The sequence below is a fragment of the Peromyscus eremicus genome, chromosome 19, assembly GCF_949786415.1.
Source record: "Peromyscus eremicus chromosome 19, PerEre_H2_v1, whole genome shotgun sequence".
Taxonomy (NCBI): domain Eukaryota; kingdom Metazoa; phylum Chordata; class Mammalia; order Rodentia; family Cricetidae; genus Peromyscus; species Peromyscus eremicus.
In genome coordinates, this window is record NC_081435.1 from 24,672,971 (window position 1) to 24,693,222 (window position 20,252).

General features: G+C 39.7%; 2 protein-coding genes and 1 long non-coding RNA gene across 9 annotated transcripts in view; 2 read left to right on the top strand and 1 right to left on the bottom strand.

The window, feature by feature from the left end:
• Positions 1-7,680, top strand: part of Matr3 (matrin 3) — a 31,910-nt gene extending 24,230 nt beyond the window's left edge. For all 3 annotated transcript variants that reach the window (XM_059246780.1, XM_059246781.1, XM_059246783.1), the window contains exons 12-15: positions 62-431; positions 3,844-4,066; positions 4,566-4,687; positions 7,245-7,680. In XM_059246780.1, coding sequence (XP_059102763.1) covers positions 62-431; positions 3,844-4,066; positions 4,566-4,687; positions 7,245-7,295 — 766 coding nt within the window. In that variant the 3' untranslated portion in view covers positions 7,296-7,680. The remainder of the gene's footprint in view (positions 1-61; positions 432-3,843; positions 4,067-4,565; positions 4,688-7,244) is intronic.
• Positions 1-16,152, bottom strand: LOC131896193 (uncharacterized). Its single transcript, XR_009375376.1, has 3 exons — positions 15,378-16,152; positions 5,565-5,668; positions 1-378 (listed from the first exon to the last, which is right to left on the bottom strand). It is a non-coding gene; the product is annotated as an uncharacterized LOC131896193 (long non-coding RNA).
• Paip2 (poly(A) binding protein interacting protein 2) overlaps positions 15,650-20,252 on the top strand; it is an 18,265-nt gene continuing 13,662 nt past the window's right edge. Inside the window, exon 1 of one of the 5 annotated variants that reach the window (XM_059246786.1) lies at positions 15,650-15,788. The gene's annotated coding sequence lies outside the window, so the exon portion shown is untranslated. Of the gene's footprint in view, positions 15,789-16,834; positions 17,009-17,039; positions 17,141-19,331; positions 19,353-20,252 lie in introns of those variants that run through there. The other 4 variants (XM_059246791.1, XM_059246789.1, XM_059246788.1 and 1 more) reach the window with 4 other exon arrangements.

The window sequence follows — 20,252 nt, forward strand, 5'->3', positions numbered from 1 at the left end:
TACTGACATTAGGCTTTTATTTTTCGACTCGGCAAACAAAATGTGCATCTGTGTTGTTCAGGAAAAGATCCTATTCTCCAGATGGAAAAGAGTCCCCAAGTGATAAGAAGTCCAAGACTGATGGTTCACAGAAGACTGAGAGTCCAGCTGAGGGTAAAGAACAAGAAGAGAAGTCGGGTGAAGACGGTGAGAAAGACACCAAGGATGATCAGGCAGAACAGGAACCCAGTATGCTTCTTGAGTCTGAAGATGAGCTGCTTGTCGATGAGGAGGAAGCAGCAGCTCTCCTAGAAAGTGGTAGTTCGGTGGGCGATGAGACTGATCTTGCTAATTTAGGGGATGTATCATCTGATGGGAAAAAGGAGCCTTCAGATAAAGCTGTGAAAAAAGATGCAAGTGCTTCAGCAGTATCCAAGAAAAAACTTAAAAAGGTAAGTTTTATATTTGTTTTAATTAGAACACTAGGTCAGATCAATTTTTCCTGTAGTTTTTTTTTGTTTTTTGTTATGTTTTTGGGTTTTTTTGGGGGGGGGGTTTCTTAAACACAAAAACATTTAAAGAGGAAACTACAATAGAAAGAAACACTTCCTTACAGCTACCAAAAAAAAAAAAATAGTCAACTCTTTGGTGTTTTTCAAGACAGGGTTTCTCTGTGTAACGGTCTTGGCTGTCCTGGATCTCACTTTGTAGACCTGGCTGGCCTTGAACTCACTGAGATCCAACTGCCTCCCAAGTGCTGGGATTAAAGTCATGTGCCACTACTGTCTGGCTAACAGTCAACTTTTAAAGAAAACTTGTAACCAAGTATAAGGAAGACTTTAAACTAGGTAAGCTTTTGTCTTGGAGTGGTAATTATTAAGTATAAGGAAGACTTTTAAACTAGGTAAGCCTTTGTTTTGCAGTGGTAATTATTAAGTATAAGGAAGACTTTAAACTAGGTAAGCCTTTGTCTTGCAGTGGTAATTATTAAGCTCTGGTATGTTTGTTTTCAAGATGATGTTAGCCAGGCATAATGGCATATCCATGTGATCTCAAGCACTTATGGAGGTAGAGAACGGTGACTCAGAAGTTTGAGGTTCAGCTGCACAACGTAGTGAGTTCCAGACAACTAAAAAGATAGGGTTATGAGTTTGAAATTCAGTAACTCAAGTTCCTTTAACCATTTAAAAGCTGTTGTTGAATGCCAGATTTGACAGTACATGCATCACTCCAGGAGAAGGCAGAGGCAGGCATAATTCTGGGAATTCCAATACAGACAGACTAAGGCTACATAAAGAGATCCTGCCTCAAAAGCCTTTTTTTTTTTTTTTTTTTTTTTTTTTTTTTTTTTTTTTTTTCCGAGACAGGGTTTCTCTGTGTAGCTTTGCGCCTTTCCTGGAACTCACTTGGTAGCCCAGGCTGGCCTCGAACTCACAGAGATCCGCCTGGCTCTGCCTCCCGAGTGCTGGGATTAAAGGCGTGTGCCACCACCGCCCGGCCCTCAAAAGCCTTTTAAAAAAAAGAAAAGAAAATATTTTTGAAGCCTGCAGAGATGGCTCAGCAATCTTGATTTTCCAGAGGACCTAGGTTCAGTTCCTGTCACTATCAGGTAGCTTACAATAGCCTGTGACTCCAGTTCTAAGGGATCTGATGCCCTCTTCTAGCCTCCTCAAGTACCTACATGCACATGATACACAGAAAATCACATGCACACACCTATACACATCAAATATTCATTATTAATTTTTTTACTAAGTTTTTTGTGAAGTCTTAGATGTTTTTTAGTGGCTTTTAAGGGAATTACACTAGGAAAAAATGAAAAAAAGGCTAGAAATGTTGCCTAGTGGTAGAGTATTTGCTTAGTATTCACAATCCTCAGCACTACATAGAAACTACATAGTGGCGCACACCTGTGGTCCTGGCAGTCAGAGGCAGGAACGCAGATTCAGAAGTTCAAGGTCATCCTTAGTCATGTAGGGAACTTGAGGTAACCATGGAGTACATGAAACCTTGTCTCCCAAAAACAAATACCAAGATATCCTCTCGCCTTCGTTTTGGCAGGCACAAAATAATATGCTGTATCGAATAAGGAGTAATATAGTAAAATGTTGCCTTTCATTGAAGCCCTTGGGAGACAGAGGCAGGCAGATGTCCCTGAGTTTGAGGCCAGCCAAGGCCTCAGAGAAAGCCTGTCTTGGGGGGTGGGGGGAGGATTAAAATGTCTTGGTAACCCCTTTAGTGATTTTTTTTTCCCCCTTCATGGTATCAAGAGTTTTTGTCATCATTTCTATTGATTCATTCTGATATTCCCAAACTAGTATTTACTTTCAAAATTTTGATGACTTAGTCACATAACTTAATTTTTTTGCCTAGAAAATATAATTGTAATGTTTCCCTTTTAAGACCTAATGACTTGCTTGAACTCATGTTGTAATTTTTTTTCTAAGCTCTCTTTAGTCTTTATAATAACCATAGTTAATAGGTGGTATTATTATCCCCATTCCATAAATTAAGAATTTAAGCATGATTTCATTATCTTGTCCTAGTTCGTGACTCTTAAGTATCAGATCAACAGTGTCTGTCTGCTCCAAAATTGTTAAACCATTTCACTATATCAAGCTGATGTTTTGTTCTAAATGAAAGTTGTATCATAGGAACTATAAGTTCAGAGAACATTACTCAATTTAAGTAAGTTCTTTAACTCGTTTCTTAGACTATTTGTCTGAGAAAGTATAAAATATGAAATTTTTGTTTTTATTATTACTTATTTTACTGGTGCTGAGTATAGAACCTTGGGCCTGGCAAGGATTAAGCCAACTCTCTACACCGAGTCTTTTTTGTTTCCTAGTGATTTCTCTATTATTATTTTTTTTTTTATGTGCATTGGTGTTTTGACTGCATATGGTGTATGAGGGCATCGAATCCCATGGAACTGGAGTTACAGACACTTGTGAGCTGCCATGTGCGGTCTAGGAATTGAACCCAGATCCTCTGGAAGAGCAGTCACAGCTCTTAACCACTTTGCCATCTCTCCAACCTGAATATAAATTCTCTTCCATCTGATATTTTGTTAGATGAGGCAGGCTCTCCATTTGGTGAAGTATGAATTTTAGTGGGCTTCATGTCACTGAAGCTTGGTGGATTTGTTTTTCTAGGGGGTTGTTGTTTGTTTTTACATAAGGGGTTAAATTAATGGCAACACATTAAAAGAAACCACTTCCTCACTGAGCAACAACCCTAACCCCCATAATTTAACTTTATGACAAGCTAAATTGGCCACAATCTGTAGTCTTGCTACTGACCCATCCTGCTGTGCTGCTTAAGAGTTTCCTTTCTTTAAAAAAAAAAAAAAAAAAAAGCTGAGTTCTTTCTGAAGTCATTAATGAGTCTATCAGAAAATTTTCCTTTCATTATACATTCATTCTTAAGGATAGTGCTGAGGACTGGGTTGGGGATTTAGTTCAGTGGAAGGCCCTGGGTTCAGTCCTCAGCTCGGGGCAGGGGATATTGCTGAGGACTGACCCTAGGGCTTCATACAGGCTGTTGCATTTTTGGCCAAGAAAAGGCTATTTTGAGATAATGAATAAATACAAAGACAAGTCAAGCATAATAGGAAAGGGAAGCAGAGGGATTATGATCTCCAATTCGGGTCTCCAAAAAATAAAACAAATCGAAGGGGTACTGCAGGATTATTGTTGCAGAGTATATTTACCTTTCTTAACAGCGTCATTTCCCAAGGAATATGGAAGGTTTTGTCATTCTAGATGAGGTCGGTGATGAGGAAGAATCCAAAATTTAAAAAGTACATAAATCAGGCATGATATTTAAATCTGTTGACAAAAATGATGGTTTGGTTGAAATTAGGTGGAAAAGATGGAGGAACTTGACCAAGAAAATGAAGCTGCCTTGGAAAATGGGATTAAAAATGAGGAGAATACAGAAGCAGGGGCTGAGTCTGCTGAAAATGCTGATGATCCAAACAAAGACACAAGTGAGAATGCAGATGGCCAAACTGACGAAAACAAGGAAGATTATCCAATTCCAGATGAGTATAGAATTGGACCATACCAGCCAAATGTTCCTGTTGGTGAGCTTTAAAGACTTTCTGCTTTCTTTCTCTTCTCATTTCGCCCAAAAAATTTATTAAAATAAGATTTAAAAGTTGGTCTTATGTAAGCTCTGATAGTATGTAAAGTTATCTTCTCCCTCCCCACCATTAGTTTGTGAACTTACACTGACATTGCTCTATTTCTCTCTTCATGTGTCTCCTAATTTTGTATTATGTTACCATTCCACTATGTTCTCTCTTCTCATAATGATTTCTAAAGTTACACATTGCTTTTCGTTTTGTGTTTGTTATATTATTGTCTTCCATTTTAAAGATTACAGATAGGTAGGACCTTGAATATCAGTTAAGTAAAAAGAAAGAGTAATATGCTATTGTTTGTGTTTTTAGCTTAGGCCATACTGGACTTTTCACAAATATGTTGTCTGATTCAAGTTTTATTGTCAGGAAAAAAGATTTGAGAGTACTAAGTAAAATTTAAGTTTACTTAATTTGTAAGAATGTATGTTTGTGTTTCTAGGTATAGACTATGTGATACCTAAAACAGGGTTTTACTGTAAGCTGTGTTCACTCTTTTATACAAATGAAGAAGTTGCAAAGAATACTCATTGCAGCAGCCTTCCTCATTATCAGAAATTAAAGGTAAGGCTGAATATAAGAGGAGATTTATGGAAAACAAATGATTTATGGAAATAAATGAGATAAATAAGTAAAATGTGTGTATGTCCTTCGACCCATCATAATGCTTTATCTCAAAGACATTTTTCCTTAATTGCCTGTGCGTTAAGGAATTTAATGGGTTCTACGAACTTTTAGAGCCTCTTCACTCAAAACCAGATTTGCCAGGCGGTGGTGGCGCACGCCTTTGATCCCAGCACTCGGTGGCAGAGGCAGGTGGATCTCTGTGAGTTTGAGGCCAGCCTGGTTTACAGAGCAAGATCCAGGACAGGCACCAAAACTATACAGAGAAACCCTGTCTCAAAAACAAACAAACAAAAAACTGATTTAGTTGTGTACACCCATAATTCTTAGACTTGGAAGATAGAATCAGGAGGATGAGTAGATGACCTTAACTATGTAGTGAATTAGGAAGAAAGGAAATAATTTCTAACACTTTTTTTACATTATAATTTATTCAAGTATTCTCAAACTAATTTCTCAAATTTCATGGAGGTCTGAACATGAAACAGAAGAATTAAAATATTTTGAGTTTGTAGAGTACCGAGTCCCTGATTTATTTATTCATTTTTAAGACTGAGTTTCCCTTTCTAGGTCATCTTAGATTAGACTTTAGGATCATTCTGTCTCAGCCTCCCAAACAAAGTACTGGGATAATAAGTGTGAGCAACCTTTGAAGATCGCTATTCTAATGTTACTGATGCTCTAATTTTTGCCTATATCACAGCATAAATGAGTAAAGCCCAATGGGAAGTAAGAACAATTCCTACTGTTTTAGTTAGGAGCCTCTTTAAGGCTTCAATAATAAATAATACAAGCAAACCTGAAAGCAGTACTTAACTCAATTGTAGATGACTTGCTTTTCACACTGCTTCATTTATAGTGAAAAGTGGCTACTTGTTGAATATTCCGAATCTTGACAGTCTGTGATACTCCACATCTGGCCTAGTAACAGTAATAAATTGTAATCAGAATGCTGGTACACTAAAAATATTGTGTAAAGTTATTTTTAGAGGGCTCGGGAGATGGCTCAGTGATAAAACTGCTTGCTGTGAAAGCGAGAGGGCTGCAGAACTCAATTTAAATGCCGGGTTAGGGAGGGGTTGGGCTGTAGCTGTCAAAGGTGGAAATGGAACAGGCTGGCTAGTGAAACCACCTTTATTAGCAAGGTCTGGGTTTGATTGAGAGACCCCGCTTCAATGAATAAGGTTAGAGGGCAGTCAAGGAGGATGCCTGATGTCAGTCATGGGCCTAAGTATGTGTATACCTACTTATGCATGAAAGAAAGAAAAAATGAAATTACCTCTGAGGCATGGAGATGCAGCTCAGTGGCAGAGCTCTTGGTAGCATGTTGTCCTGGCTTTGACTCAGTAAGAAAAAAGGTAGAATTATCGTCTTTGGGCTGTTTCATGGTGCCTCATCCAAATCTGAACTCCCTAACACTTCTAATCCCAGGTTTTTCAAACAAGAAAAACTCAACCTGTGTAGCATTCAATTATCTCAGCACATTTCTGTGTTGACTAGTGGACAAAGAATTAAAATTCATTTTAATTCTTGCTTGTATCATTTGCATTGCTTTCGAATGTAAATCTATGTCTTTTACCATTATGGATGTAAGAAAAGAATGGTGGTCATTTTCAGTGCTAACAGCAATTTATTTTGGGAGGAGGATGAGTATGGCTTCATTTATACCCCAAATGCACTGTTTGGATTTTAGGCCATGTGGGGTCAAAACCATGTGTGTTACCTAGAAGGGTGTGCTTTATGACTTAAGTATTCAGAGAAAAGATGAATCAACTGCATTGAAAGGTATTAGGGAGTTTGTGTTGCTCAAATGATAAATTGACACTATTCTTACCTGTTTTGACACTTAACTAGATGTTTTGTGTTTTTTTTTTCTTTTTATTTTTTGTTTGTTCGTTTGTTTTCATTTGTTTTTTAAGGATATAATGGCTTTTAACCCTCTCATCAGTCTGCAATAATCAGTACTGATATATTTTAACCAGAAATGGAAATGGTTTTTAAATATGTTTGATATTCTCTTAGAGTATTAATAGAACTGTGTCTAGAAATTGTACATTGAAGATCATAGGTGACAGGACTATATTTTGTAGCCCAGCCACCTACTGTTGTAAATAAAGTTTTATTAGAGCACAGCCGATCATAGCCATAGTCTTTGGACTATTGTCTATGGCTCTTTTAGGTCAGTGAAATTGTTAACAACAAAGATCTAATAGAGCTATTTCTTCCTCTGTGATCATGTTCTTATGTTTTCTCATTTCTAAAAGTTAGGGTTAATTGCACATTGAAATATCCATTTTCCACATTTGCCATTTTTTTCACTTTTTATTGTTATGTCCTGAGCCAGTTTAGTTTTCTATGCTGAATAACTCATTCATAAAATATTAAGATGTTAGTGTAAGTCCCTAAACCTGGACTGAATATTTTATTTTATAATTAATATATATACTAAATGTCTCATCAGTTACTTAGTTCCTGTAATTCTTTTTTTTCCCCTCAGAAATATCTGAATAAATTGGCAGAAGAACGGAGACAGAAGAAGGAAACTTAAGATGTACAAGAAGCTTAATTATTTCAAAGAAAACAATGGTTCTTTGATTTTAAATGTTAACCTTTTTTAAATACAATACTGATAGTTAGAAAACTATTGTACTCTTTTGTTTTAGTGGAAAAATAATAGATGTCTGTTCATGTGTTTAAGTGTTATAGCAGAAAGTACACATACGGTTAAGTTAATGAAAATGTTTTTGTTTCATCAGAATGGCAACAGACAAAAGTACTTTGTAGAGATTGACTGTTGTAAGCTTTGGAAAACAACTTGCACCACTAAGAGAAAGATAACATAGAACCATTCAGAAAAATGAAATTTAGTAGTTTGAGGCTTCAAAGAAATGTCAACGTTTGATTCCATTCAATAAAGAACAAAACCAATTGTATTTTTTATTACTTTTCATCTGAAACATTCCACATTTTAATCTGAGCCTTGCAGACTTTTCATTTGACTTTGGAAGCTGTTTTGGTTGCATTTCATTTTTAGAGAACTTCATTCATGTGAGATTGGCAATTCAAATGCAGGTGCAGTTTTCTTTTAATGTCATGCTGTTTAGATGATAAGAAATATTAAGTAATTGGCTTTAGATTTGTAATTTTTTCCCTGAGTTCCTGCTAGGTTTCGTATTCTAGTAGTCAAATGTTATTTCAGTGAAATGTAAAAATATTCCCGTTCTCTTTGACCAGTATTAATTTCTTGAGAACCTATTGCTTGTCACTTGAATCCTGTAGCTGTCATACATCTCTGGTATAAGCAACATTTGATTTTTGAAGTGTGTAAACCATCTCTATATTTTCAGGATGTGATTTTACATTTCTGCATTTTAAAAAGAGTTTGGCCATAATTCTAGACGCACGCTTCTAATTCATGTACCTGCACATGTGACCTTTGTGAGCAGAACTTTGCATGTATAATCTGTGTTTACTTGTAACTCTCTGGTTATATACTGCTTATATCTGTGGATTCAAGTTACTGAAGTGAATACCAATAAAAAAAAAACAAACCTAGGCCATGTTGATTGGTTGGTTAAACATGTTTGGAATGTTAACCAAAATATTTGTCAGTTGTTACTTTTTTTTTTTAATTCACTGTTACATTTTTGTGCATGCTTTAACAATTTATTCATAAGTCTAGATTGGGTGTTCTAAAAACTACTAAAGATCTCAGTTTCGTCCTGGTGGATTTCTTGTTCTTGTTACATTACTAAAAATGGGGCTTTTTTTTTTTCTTTCTTTAAACTTACAGTTTTAAATGCTGAGATTAAAGAAATTGTAAAAGCTCATATTCAGAGATGCCCATGCCTTTAACAGTAGAATTGAAAATAGCATGGGAAAAATTAGCTTTGTCACTCTTTAAAATCAGGAAGAGATTTTTGGTGTATTTGATAACCTGAAGTCCAAAGAATAGTTTCAATTTAATTCAGTGACAAAGAATTATTAGTAATTGTCTTTCAAACTCTCCAGCCCAATTGTCTTAAAAAAGGATATTTTAAATATTGTTGGTAAAATTTTAGTCTCTTCAGTAATATGCACAAAAAATCCTTGCCGATTTTCTTCAATTTTATTTTAACTGTTACTAATTATTTACTTTTTTTTTTAAATCTAAACTGCAATTATTAAAAAAAAAAAGTGTGGACAAGGCCAGGCATGGTAGCACATACCTTTAATCCCAACACTTGGGAGGCAGAGGCAAGTTTGCCCTGAGTAGTTGGAAGCTAGCCTGGTCTACATGAGAATTCCAGGCCAGTCAAGGCTACATTGCAGAACCTTGTCTCAGAAGGCAAAAAAAAAAAAAAAAAAAAAAAAAAACAAACACAAAGAACATTGTGCACATAAGTGAAAACACATCCATCAGCAGTGCTAGCTTATTTTCTTATGTCCTACTGTGTGGAGTTGGCAACTTGAAGAATACTTTGATCCATTTAGCTTGATTTGTGGCATTAAGATATCAGATTTTTTTTTCCAGATTATGGCTATCTTTTTATTTTTGAGATGCCTGTAGATGCAGCTAATTCATATTGGCAGAGTACTTATCGAGCTTTAACCAAGTGCCTGACCCTATAAAGGCATACACTTTAATCCCATAACTCAGGAATATAGACAGCATCAGAAGTTAAGGTCATCCCCAGCAACATGAGGAGTTTGAGTTTAGTCTGAGATAGAGACCCTGTTTTACTCTATGACTGTACTTGAATTTGGGATCATGCCTGACCTTCTGTATACCTGATCACATTGCTGCTCCCTTCAGATCTAGTTTACGGCAAACCTATAAAAGGATGGTTTGGTTTTTATTGTTTTTTTAACGCCTGCTATAAATTTGAACATATTTCCTGGTATTCCAGTGAAGGTTTTAGAGATACCCTGAGTTTATTTTACAATCCTTTTTTACTCTGTTAGAAAGTTTGAGTTCTGCTAGTGTCGCTTTGCATATCCCAGAAGAAATTTTCATTTTGTTGTGTGCAGTAGTTCAGCCCTCTCAGGTGTACTCAAAAGTACCAAAAGTTAAGCTTCGGTTTGAGCCTAGCGTGAGCAGTGTAGATGGTCTGCGGTGAGGGGTAACAGGAAGATGAATTTCTGGATATAGCATATGGTAACATTCTGAGGAAGTTCTTTTTTGTTTTTCTGAGATAAGGTTTCACTATGTAGCTGTGATTCTGGAACTCAACTATGTAGACCAGGCTAGCTTCCATTTCCCAGAGAGCCACCTGTTTCTGCCTCCCAAGTACTGGGATTAAAGGTGTGTGTTTCCTTTTCAACTTCTGGCTTCCTCTACAAACTTTTTGTTGTTTTTTGTTTTGAGACAAGGTTGCTCTGTGTAGCACTGGCTGCCCTGGAACTCACTCTCAGATCAGGCTGGCTTCAAACTCAGAGATCCTCCCACCTCTGCCTCCTGAGTTATGGGATGAAAGATGTGAACCACCACCACCAGACCTTCTAAGAATTTTTAAGGTCATATCCACTGTTTGAGTTATCTAGGAGGAGATTTCCTTTCTACCAACACCCCTGCTTCACACATGATCTTACTGAGTCGTTGGTTATTGCAAGGCAAGGGATTCAACTAAGGGCCTTTTACATGCTGGATATAAACCCCCAACCACTGAGCTATATCCTTAACCTTTTGGGTGTGTCCCGGTCCCCATTTTTAGGGATTTTTTTTTTTTTTTTTTTTTTTTTTTTTTTTTTTTTTTTTTTTTTGGTTTTTCAAGACAAGGTTTCTCTGTGTAGTTTTGGAGCATATCCTGGAACTTGATCTGTAGACCAGGCTGGCCTCAAACTCCTGGCTCTGCCTCCCAAGTGCTGGGATTAAAGACGTGTGCCACTACCTACTGGCTGAATGTTCCTTTTTTAAGGTGATATGACAAGTTACAGAATTTGTTTAGCATTTTCACAATAAATGTTTTGGAAGTTAAAGAATGGCAGCCAAAGGTGGGTGTGGTAGCACCCGACTTTAATCCTAGCACTGGGAGGCAGAGGCAGGGGAATCTAAGTTTGAAGTCACCTTGGTCTACAGAGCCAATCCCTGGACATTAAAAGTTAAGCAAACTTGGGGAGTTGGGGCACACCTGGAGGTATGCACTTGGGAGGAGAATAAAGAGGTGGCTGGCTTGAACTACATGATATCCTTCATTAGAATCTTCCATAGCTGGAGATGTATCTTAACATGTCTAGCTGAGTTTAATCACTATAGTGTGGGAGAGCTAACCCAGGACTTTGTACATGCCACGTAGGCAAGTGCTATAGTACTGAACTATTTAACCCTTTGAGGATTTAAAAACAAAAAAAAAAAAAAACCATGGTATCAAACTACATGATAGTATTCGTGACTTCTAGACTTAAAGATGTTTCAGAAGCAGAAAGATTCCTACTTTGTTAAGGGGGGTTTTATTTTGTGGTATTGGGGGTTGAGTCCATTCCTTCAAGTAATAATGCTTTATGTGGACAAGATGCTATTTGAGTTCGTGTTTGCTCACCTTTGCCAAGACTTAAGTCAGAAATGAGGGTTTCTCATTGGTATTTGATCGGAGCCAGGGGCCTAAATGGAAGATTAGATAGCACTATAGTCATTACTTTGTAGTCCAGATTACTCAGGAATGCTTCAAGTCACAGATGAGCAGTTTGAAAAACATAATGAAAAACAATTTAAATGGAATTTTTTCCACCCTAAATTAGATTTGACTATAAATATGAGTTATTAACTGCTACCTACCAAGTTCTGTATTGACCTCTATCTTAGGTGGGATGTCCTGTCCTCTTCTATAATCTTAAAACCCTTGCCTAGCATGCCCAAGGTTCTTGAGTCTTCAGCACTAAGAAACCTGTGTGTCTTTGACAACCACCTAAATTGTGATGCCATGCAAACCTGTGAAATGAATTGCAGTTCAAATAATTAATGACTCACAACTCCTAATTTTCTGGTTGCACCTTGGTGCATGTACATTCTGTCTCTGGCCCTTTTTTCAGCAGCTAGTGAGTTACAGGAAACCAACCTAACCTGGAGAAGTTCTGTTTTTACAATATGGCACGCATCATCAGTCTGTCTCCCATGCACATTATTTTCCAGATCTCTTATTCAAACTATATAGAAATAACCCTTTTTAACTTGGTCTGCTTTTACTTTTCATTTAAAAGAGCTTTTAAGGAAAAAATGCTACATCATTACCCCACCCCCCACCCTGTCAGTGACTAGAATGCTGACACAGAGTTCAAAAGTGTTGACTAGCTGCACTCATTCTTGTAATCCTACCATTTGAGAGGCTGAGGCATGAGGGTCATTAATTGGAAGCTACGGAGCCATGTACTGAGCCACCTACCGAGACCTTGTTTCCAAAAAAAAAAAACAAAAAACAAAACATTGAATAGTGAAATCCCCAAGTTATTCAGAAATAGGTTTACTTCAATGATAGGTTCTATCATTAACTTTCACAAGATACAAAATAAGAAGTTAGTCATGATCTTGTGCAGACTTACCCTTTTTGAAACAAGATTTTTGTTTGGGGTGTTTAGTTTTGAGACAGGTTTCAATTATGTGTCCTTGACTGGTTTGGAGTTTGATATGTAGACTAGGCTGGCTTCAACTGAGACCTGCCTGTTTCTGTCTCCTGTGTACTGGAATTAAAGATATGTTGACACCGTGATGGATTTTTTTTTTTTTTTAGAAAGGAGTGGGGGGGTTTGTGTGGCTTAGGACATCCATGTGTTGCTGAGTATGATAAACTGATCTGAACTACTGATCTTCTTCCTGCTTCTACCCTCCATGTTTGTGTGTTCCACCGTGCCCAATTTTTATTTAGTGCTATGGATCAAACTCAAGGTTTAGAGCATGGTAGACAGACACTCAACTAAGCTACATCCTCAAGCCTCCCCCCACCCCCAAGGTGGAGTCTGTCATGTACCCATGCTTCTGAGTGCTGGGATTCTAGATTGGCATGCTCAGATTAGGGGTTTTGTGAAATAGTGGGGATTTAACCTAGGTAGGCCCTTTCATGTGTTAGGCTATACATTCTGCCACTAAACTATACTCCTTGCCTTTGTTTTTGCTTTGAGACAGGTCTTACTGAATTGCCAAGTAGGCCTTGAAGTTGGAATCATCCTACCTAAGCTTCCTTAGTAACTCATGATCCTCCTCACCCCAGTATTAGATACTGAAATCAGGGCCTCGTGTGCTAAGGATACACTCTGTATTCCCATACCTCTTTGCTTTTTATTTTGGGGCAGGGTCTTATCAGGGTTGGCCCTGCAATCTCAGTATAGCCCAAATAGACCTGATTTTTATATTTATTTATTTATTTATTTGGTTTTTGTTTTTCAGGGAAGGGTTTCTTTGTTTCAGCTGTCCTGAGGTTTACTCTGTAAACCAGGTTGGCCTCCATCTCACAGAGATCTGCCTGCCTGCTGGGATTAAAGGTGTGCACCACCACCGCCTGGCAAATTACTTAGTCTCCTGAGTAGCTGGGATACCAGACATGTGCCATTAGGTCTGGCTTTGACCTAATTTTTAGGGGTGTTTGGGTTGGCCAAATGTGTAGTGCCTCTTTTCTGTAATCTCACACTATGGATTTTGAGACAGAAGGGTTGCTAAGAGTTCAAAATGAGCATGAGCTACAGGGTGAAACCCTGTCTTGTGGGGGTGGGACTAGAGAGATGGCTCGGAGGGTAACAGTATATACTGCTTTTGGCAGAGGATCTACAGTCAGTTTCCCAGCATTCACGTGGAGGCTCACAGCCACCTTTTAATCTAGCTCAAGGCACCCACACACATGGCATACATATAGACATGCATGCACACTAATTAGAAATCTTTTCAAGTGCTGAGGTCAATTACAGAAGACGTAAACAAGTCTTGATTGCCTTTGTTCCTACCTTGGACTATTTTCCAGGTTCCTCACCAATACTGTGTGGTTTTGAGGCTCAGATGTACAACAAACAGGCTTGTTTCCCGAGGGCCAAGGTTGCAGTTGTACATCACTCCAACTGGCTATCATCATCCTTTGGATAAATCATAATCAGTCTTTTTCCTCTTAATAGTTGTATGCTTGCTCAGCAGCAGCAAAGTCAAACCTTCCCTTCCAGTTGGCTATAATTGTGGGGCTCCAGCTTAGTGGTTTGTGCACTTGCCTTGCAGATGAGAGGCCACTATAAAAAGTTTAGTATACAGTTCTGTAAATGTAGGTGAAGTAGTTGAACCATCCTAGACCACCCATGTTGTTTTCTTTGGGGCTTTGAACTGGCAAGAAATAAATACTGAGAAGGAGTAATCCCGCTTGTCACCACAATTGGCCCAGGTTAAAAATGCTACCTGACGGAAAGACAAAAGGCCTGCTTTTTTTTTTTTTTTTTTTTTTTTTTGCTTTTTTTTTTTTTTTTCTGACACATGGTTTCTCTGTGCAGCTTTGCGCTTTTCCTGGAACTCACTCTGTAGCCCAGGCTGGCCTCAAACTCACAAAGATCTGCCTGCCTCCGCCTCCCGAATGCTGGGATCAAAGGCGTGCACCACCACCACCCAGCTCCTACTGCATTCTTAAGGCAAAGGGAATGTCACTGATGCCAAGACCTTTGAGTACTATAGAAAGAGATGAAACCATGGAGCTGGTTGCAACTGTTTGCAAAAAAACCAAAAAACTCCAGAAGAATGTGATTGTTTCAGCGGATAATACAAGCATATGGGTTTTTTTGGAGGTAGGGGTTGGATTCAAATATTTCCAAGTTCATTTTTCCTATATCAGAGGAATGACATTTAATGGGGCTTATATGTCTTTCAAATCATACCCAGCTTTTCACACATCTTTATCTTGGTGTCATTGACACAGATCTTAACTTGTTGATGATGAAAGCAAGGACGTGATTAAGAACATATAGGCCGATACACTAAAGGTGGTTTTAAGCTTCAAAGGTTTGGGGGTTGGTTGGTTTTGTGGGTTTTGTTTGTTTGTTTGTTTTTTGTTTTTTTGGAGCTGAGGATCAAACCCAGGGCCTTGTGCTTGCTAGGCAAGCGCTCTACCACTGAGCTAAATCCCCAACCCCTGGTTTTGTTTTCTATGGCACCTGTGGTGGTCAGAGACAAGTTTGTGAAGTTGGTGCTTTTCTTCTACCTTAATGTGGGTCTTAGGGATGGAACTTGGGTCACAAAGCTCACACTGCTAGTGTTTAACTACGAAGACACCTTGCTGGCCTTTTTTCTTTTCCTTTGGACGAGGTCTTATATAGCAAAGGATGATCCTGTGTTCCTGCTTATTACATCTTCTAAGTGCTAGAATTACTGTTGTGGAAATTTTTGAGCCTTCCTTAGTTTTGTCTTAGTTCGCGCTAGTTTCCTGTCTTAGTTTCAAAGAGGCTCTGCAGCCTGCATGGGAACCATCTGCTTGTATTTTAAGAGGTTGTGAAGGTCTGTCTTTAAAGTGTGTGAGAATGAGTGCTTGTGGATCAGATATGTGCCTCTGATTTTGCTTTTTGCTTATGTCCGGATCTCAGTATGATATAAGTGCGTGTCTTTAGCGTGACAGTGAGTTACTTTTAGTATGTATATCGGAGTAGATTATTTGGATGACCCTCTTTAATATATATACTTCAGTCCATATATGCATACCTTAGTTCCCAGCTCCCATAGCCACAGAATCCCATCGTTCTGGTCGGGCGGGCGAATAAGGAGTCATATCTGTCTCAAGAGAGATCAACGGAACTAGAAAAACCCGAGGTGGGTCTCTGCTGGGCACCGGGAAGGCCTTTGCTCCTCCATAGAAGCACAACTCAGACCAGATCTCTGGAGTTTCCTTCTCTCTTGTGCACTCTAGTGGCCTAGCCAGGAAGCGAAGACAGAACGAGTGGGCGGGGCCGGCGGCGACGGAAGTGAAGTCACTTCCGGGCTGGGGTGTTTGTTTGGACTGGAGAAGGGAGGCGGCGGGCGAAGCGCACGTCGAGCGGGGGAGCGGCGCTGCCTGTGGAGATCCGCGGAGGCCGACAGGATTCGTTGGCTGCCGTCCCCGCTGCCGTGCACTGGGTGAGGGGCCCCCTCGGGCCGAGCGTTGTGAGGGCGCGACGGCCCCAGCGGTCGGGAGGCCGCACCTGGCCAAGGCCGAGGCGGGCAAAGGGGCCGCTCAGGCTGTGGGCCACCGAGCCCGGTTTGACCTCGGTTGTTCCTGGCCCATTTCCGCCGAGTCTGAGGGATAAGCTGGGGCAGGCTCCATCTAGCTCTCCGAGATGGCCGTAGCTTATTTTTCTCATTTCACTATTAGTGATTTCGAGCGCACAGCCCTCTGTCCGGGTCTTTCGTGGCGCGCGAGTGTTGCCGGGGTAGCGCTTTCTTGCGTTCCTCAGCCCTTTTATAACCTGTCCTGCACCTTTTCCCTGCGCCCACCGCCCCCCCCCCCCTCGCCGCTTGGGCAACAAAGCTCATTGTTTCTATCCACTTTACGCCTGCGCGTCGCCACGCGCAGCCCCTACTGCTGCGCCTGCGCGCTTCGGCCCAGGCTGGGGTTTGGGGAGGAAAGGGGCCGAGGGACTGGCAGACTGGCGGTGTCCCAGGGGAGCATTCTGTAACGGTCGAACGGCTTGTATCTTTCAACCTCAACATTTCTTCACCACGTCTACCCCTTTATTTTAAGCTTTATCACGTGCTCCAGATAGGGCCTTTGTTTGGGGGTGCTGGAAACCCTTAACACCAGCAAGGCGTTAGATAAACTTAGAAGGGCCCATTCAGTTCATATTATTTAGTTCAGGATACTAGCTCTCTTACCTTTCGGTAATACATGTTTATTCCTCACCACTAGTGCCTCAACGAAAGGAAGGGGGTCGTGGGGCTTCTAACGAAGTTAACTTTTAAAAACGTGTTGCAGTAGCCCGCGGGAATGTTCTGATAGGTGCTAAAAGGTTTGCTTTCCCTGATTGTGCAGCCCCCAACCCTTAGAAATAATTTGGTTTTCAGTTTTCTGAGAGCCTTTCACGCTTGTTTCTGTAAATGCTCGTTTTGCGTGTGCTGGCTGAGCATTTCTTTATCACGGTGGCACGTTTTTCACACGTTTCATGTAGTAGTTGATAGGTGTTGGTTGGTTCGTTAAGTAACATCTGAAGTTTCAGCTGTAGGTCTTCTCAACTAGGAAGAGAAACTGCACTTTAGTGAGATCCAGTACTTGCTGTTCTGTGGTTCTGTCTTTGGTTTGTGAATGACAGGATTGAGCACAGTCTCTGTGTTAATGACCTTGAACAAAACCATTCTCACAAGTATGTATCACAAAGATAGGTAACTTTCAAAAAAAATTATACCCTATTTATCTTTCTTTAGGGGATGGGGGGAATGGCGATTCACTGTAATGGTTAAAGCCTGTGCATATTGGTCCTTGAGAACTCAAACTGAGCTAGGTAATTTCTACCCTCTGGGACAGAGTAAGTTTACAGTGGTGTTTTCCTTCAAATAGCAAATCTTATTCAGGTTTATCACTTTATGACCCTAGATAGTGATGCCTTCATTTTAGTGAAAGTTATAAAATGTTCACTATTAGAGCAATTTTAATAAGTATTGTGGAAGAATGTAGTATTTAATAACCTTTTGCACTTTCACAACTTTTTGTAATTTATAAATATTTTTATATTTATCATGACATGTGAAATAGAGCAAGTTTTTTTCTTATCTATTTTAAAGTTGAGAAAACAGGGGCTTGGCAGATAATTTGGTAGTAGATATCATTTAATTATGCCAAGCCTTCCTTGGTCTGAGTACTTTCCTGAGTATTGATTATTTAAACTAGATGTGGTGGTTGGACTCTGAAACCCAGCATTCCTGTAGCTATTGAAAACTTGGAATATAAGGCCCGATATGGTGGCAAATGTCTTTAATTACCCCAGTCAGAAAGCAGAGGCAGATCTCTTGAGTTCAAGACCAGCCATGGCTACATGTGAAATCCAGTTTTGTGGGGGGTGGAGGGGACAACTTGAAATATGGCAGGTACAACTAAAGATCTAGAAAAGTAAATTTAAATTAAAATGCCTTTAATTGATACCATTGTGGATGATGAGCTGCCTGGAGGGTTTGAATTATGTCTTACATTTTAATACCTGGTTGAATAAATTAGAGTAGTGTTTCTGATATATTTGAACTTTTCCCTTATGATGGAGAATGGTGATCCATCCTTCTCCTACCGAATCGCCCTTATAACACTAGAGATTAGTGTTACAGCATAGGCTTGGATTTGCTTTTTGTCTGTAGTGCAACAACCAACATCTCCAGCCCTTGAAGCAGAGCATTGATAAATTGACCAGACTACCTTCCTCTCTGCTTCCCAAGTGGCTAGGATTTCTGGCCTGTGCCACCACACTGGCAGGTTCTAGCCTTTGATTAGGAATTTTCTGTGGCATTGTTTCACTTCTATAAGACCTGTGATTTTTTTAACTTGTACCTTGCTTTAGATGCTTGATTTTTCTAAATGATTAACTGGTTGTGGTTAGGTCTGGCTTATAATCCTAGCATTTAGGAGATAGAGGACAGTCTCAAAAATATAAATATATTATATTTATAAAATATAAATAAATATAGGAGGCAGAGGCAGGTGGGTTCTGTGAGATTGAGACCAGACTGGTCTGTAAGTTACAGGCCAGCCAGGTGACCCTGTCTATAAGTGAGTAAATTCCAGTGCTGGGTGACTGTAATCCCAGCACTCAGGAGGTAAAGGCAGAAGCATCAGGACTTCTAAGACCTTGTCTCAAAAAGAAAGGAGGTGGAGCTGGAGAGGTGGCTCAGCAGTTAGGAAAAGTGCTTGTTGCCCTTACATAGGACCCAGGTTTCAGTTCCAGAGTATCTGGTGCCCTCTTCTGACCTCTCAAGCACTAGGCATACATGTGGTGCGCGTACATATGTGCAGGCAAAACACATAATTTGAATCTTTAAAAATATTACTAGTTTTATGTCTGTGAGTGTTTTTTTTTCTGCATGTATGAATGTGTGTTATCCGCATGCCTGGTACTTGCAGAGATCAGAGGGTGGAGTGGGATCCCCTGGAACCAGAGCTAAAGATGGTTGTGAGCTACCATATGGGTGCTGGGAACTGAACCCTGGCTCCTCTTCAGCAAGTGCTCTCAACTGCTGAACCGCCTCTCCAGCCTAGGTACTTTCCTTAGTACCCATTTTACATGTGAGGGTGGTGAGACTTAGGTTAAATAACTGACTTGTCCATTACACAGCTAAGAAGAATAAAACAGCCTGGTGATAGCTAGTTTTTTGTTTTGTTTTTAATTTATTTTATTTTTAAGATAAGAGCTCACTATATAACCCTGGCTGCCGTGGAACTCAAGAGATCTGTCTGTTGAGTGCTGGGATTAAAGGCATGCACACCCAACACTCCCCCTAGCCTGAAGCTACTCTTTTTCCCCCCTTTTGAAAATAAGTCTTTCGTGCACATAGTACAGCCTGACCCTAAACTCCAGCTCCTCCCGCCTCAGCCCCAAGTGCTGAGATTCCAGGTGTACATCTCTCTGTTTGTCATTACCTTGTAGTGCCAAACATGAAGACAAACATACTGCTGCCTGAAAACTTCTGTGTGGAAAAGGACTGATGGAAATATTTTCCTCTTTTGTGAGTTCTGTTTTATTTTTGAGACAAGGTCTTATCAGGCTAGCTTAGAACTTAATATGTGGTCTAGGGTAGCCTCAGACTCAGGGCGCTCTTTCTACTTCACCCCTTGAGTGCTAGAATTACAGATAGGCATTGCCATGTCTGGTGGATATTTAGTTTTGCTTAACAGCTTAAGAGACTGGTAGACTAATATGTGTGCGTGCGTGCGTGTGTGTGTGTGTGTAATAAAAGTAATAGTACAGCTAAGCTAAGAAGTCACTGTAGTTTAGAGTATAGTTCTGAGAAGAAAAAATTAATGCCTGTGAAGGCAAATTAATGAAAGAACCAGAAGGTAATTCTATTTGAATTTTACTGAGAATTCTTTTTGGGTTTTTTTTGAGACAGGTTTTCTCTGCATAGCCTCTGCCTCCCTAACACTGAGATTAAAGGTGTGCTTCACCACCGCCCTCCTGGTTTAGTGAGAATTCTTAAGATGTGAAACTAGAGAAGGATGGTAAAACCATACCTAAAATTTTAATAGTGATATAGTGACACTGCTGGAAACCAATATGTGAGGAATTTCAGGTAGGAACAAAGAGATAAAGGACGTGCATGACCTAGTGAAAACAAACTCCTAAATCAAGGTGATTAGCTGATTTCTAAGCAGCATTAATAGGAAAAAAAATTACCAGCAAAAATCTAGTAAAATTTATGAATCTAAGTTTTAAAACATAGCCATCCTCCCTTGCCTCTCCTACTGAGGATCGAGCCTGTGTAACATGATAGTAAGTGCTCTAGATCCCCAGGTACCCCCCAGCCATCTTGGGGGTTTGTTACTTACCTTGTGGTATTGAGGATTTACTTTTGAGCTCCACATATAGCAAGCCCTCTGTCAGTGCTGTATTTCCAGCCCAATGGCCC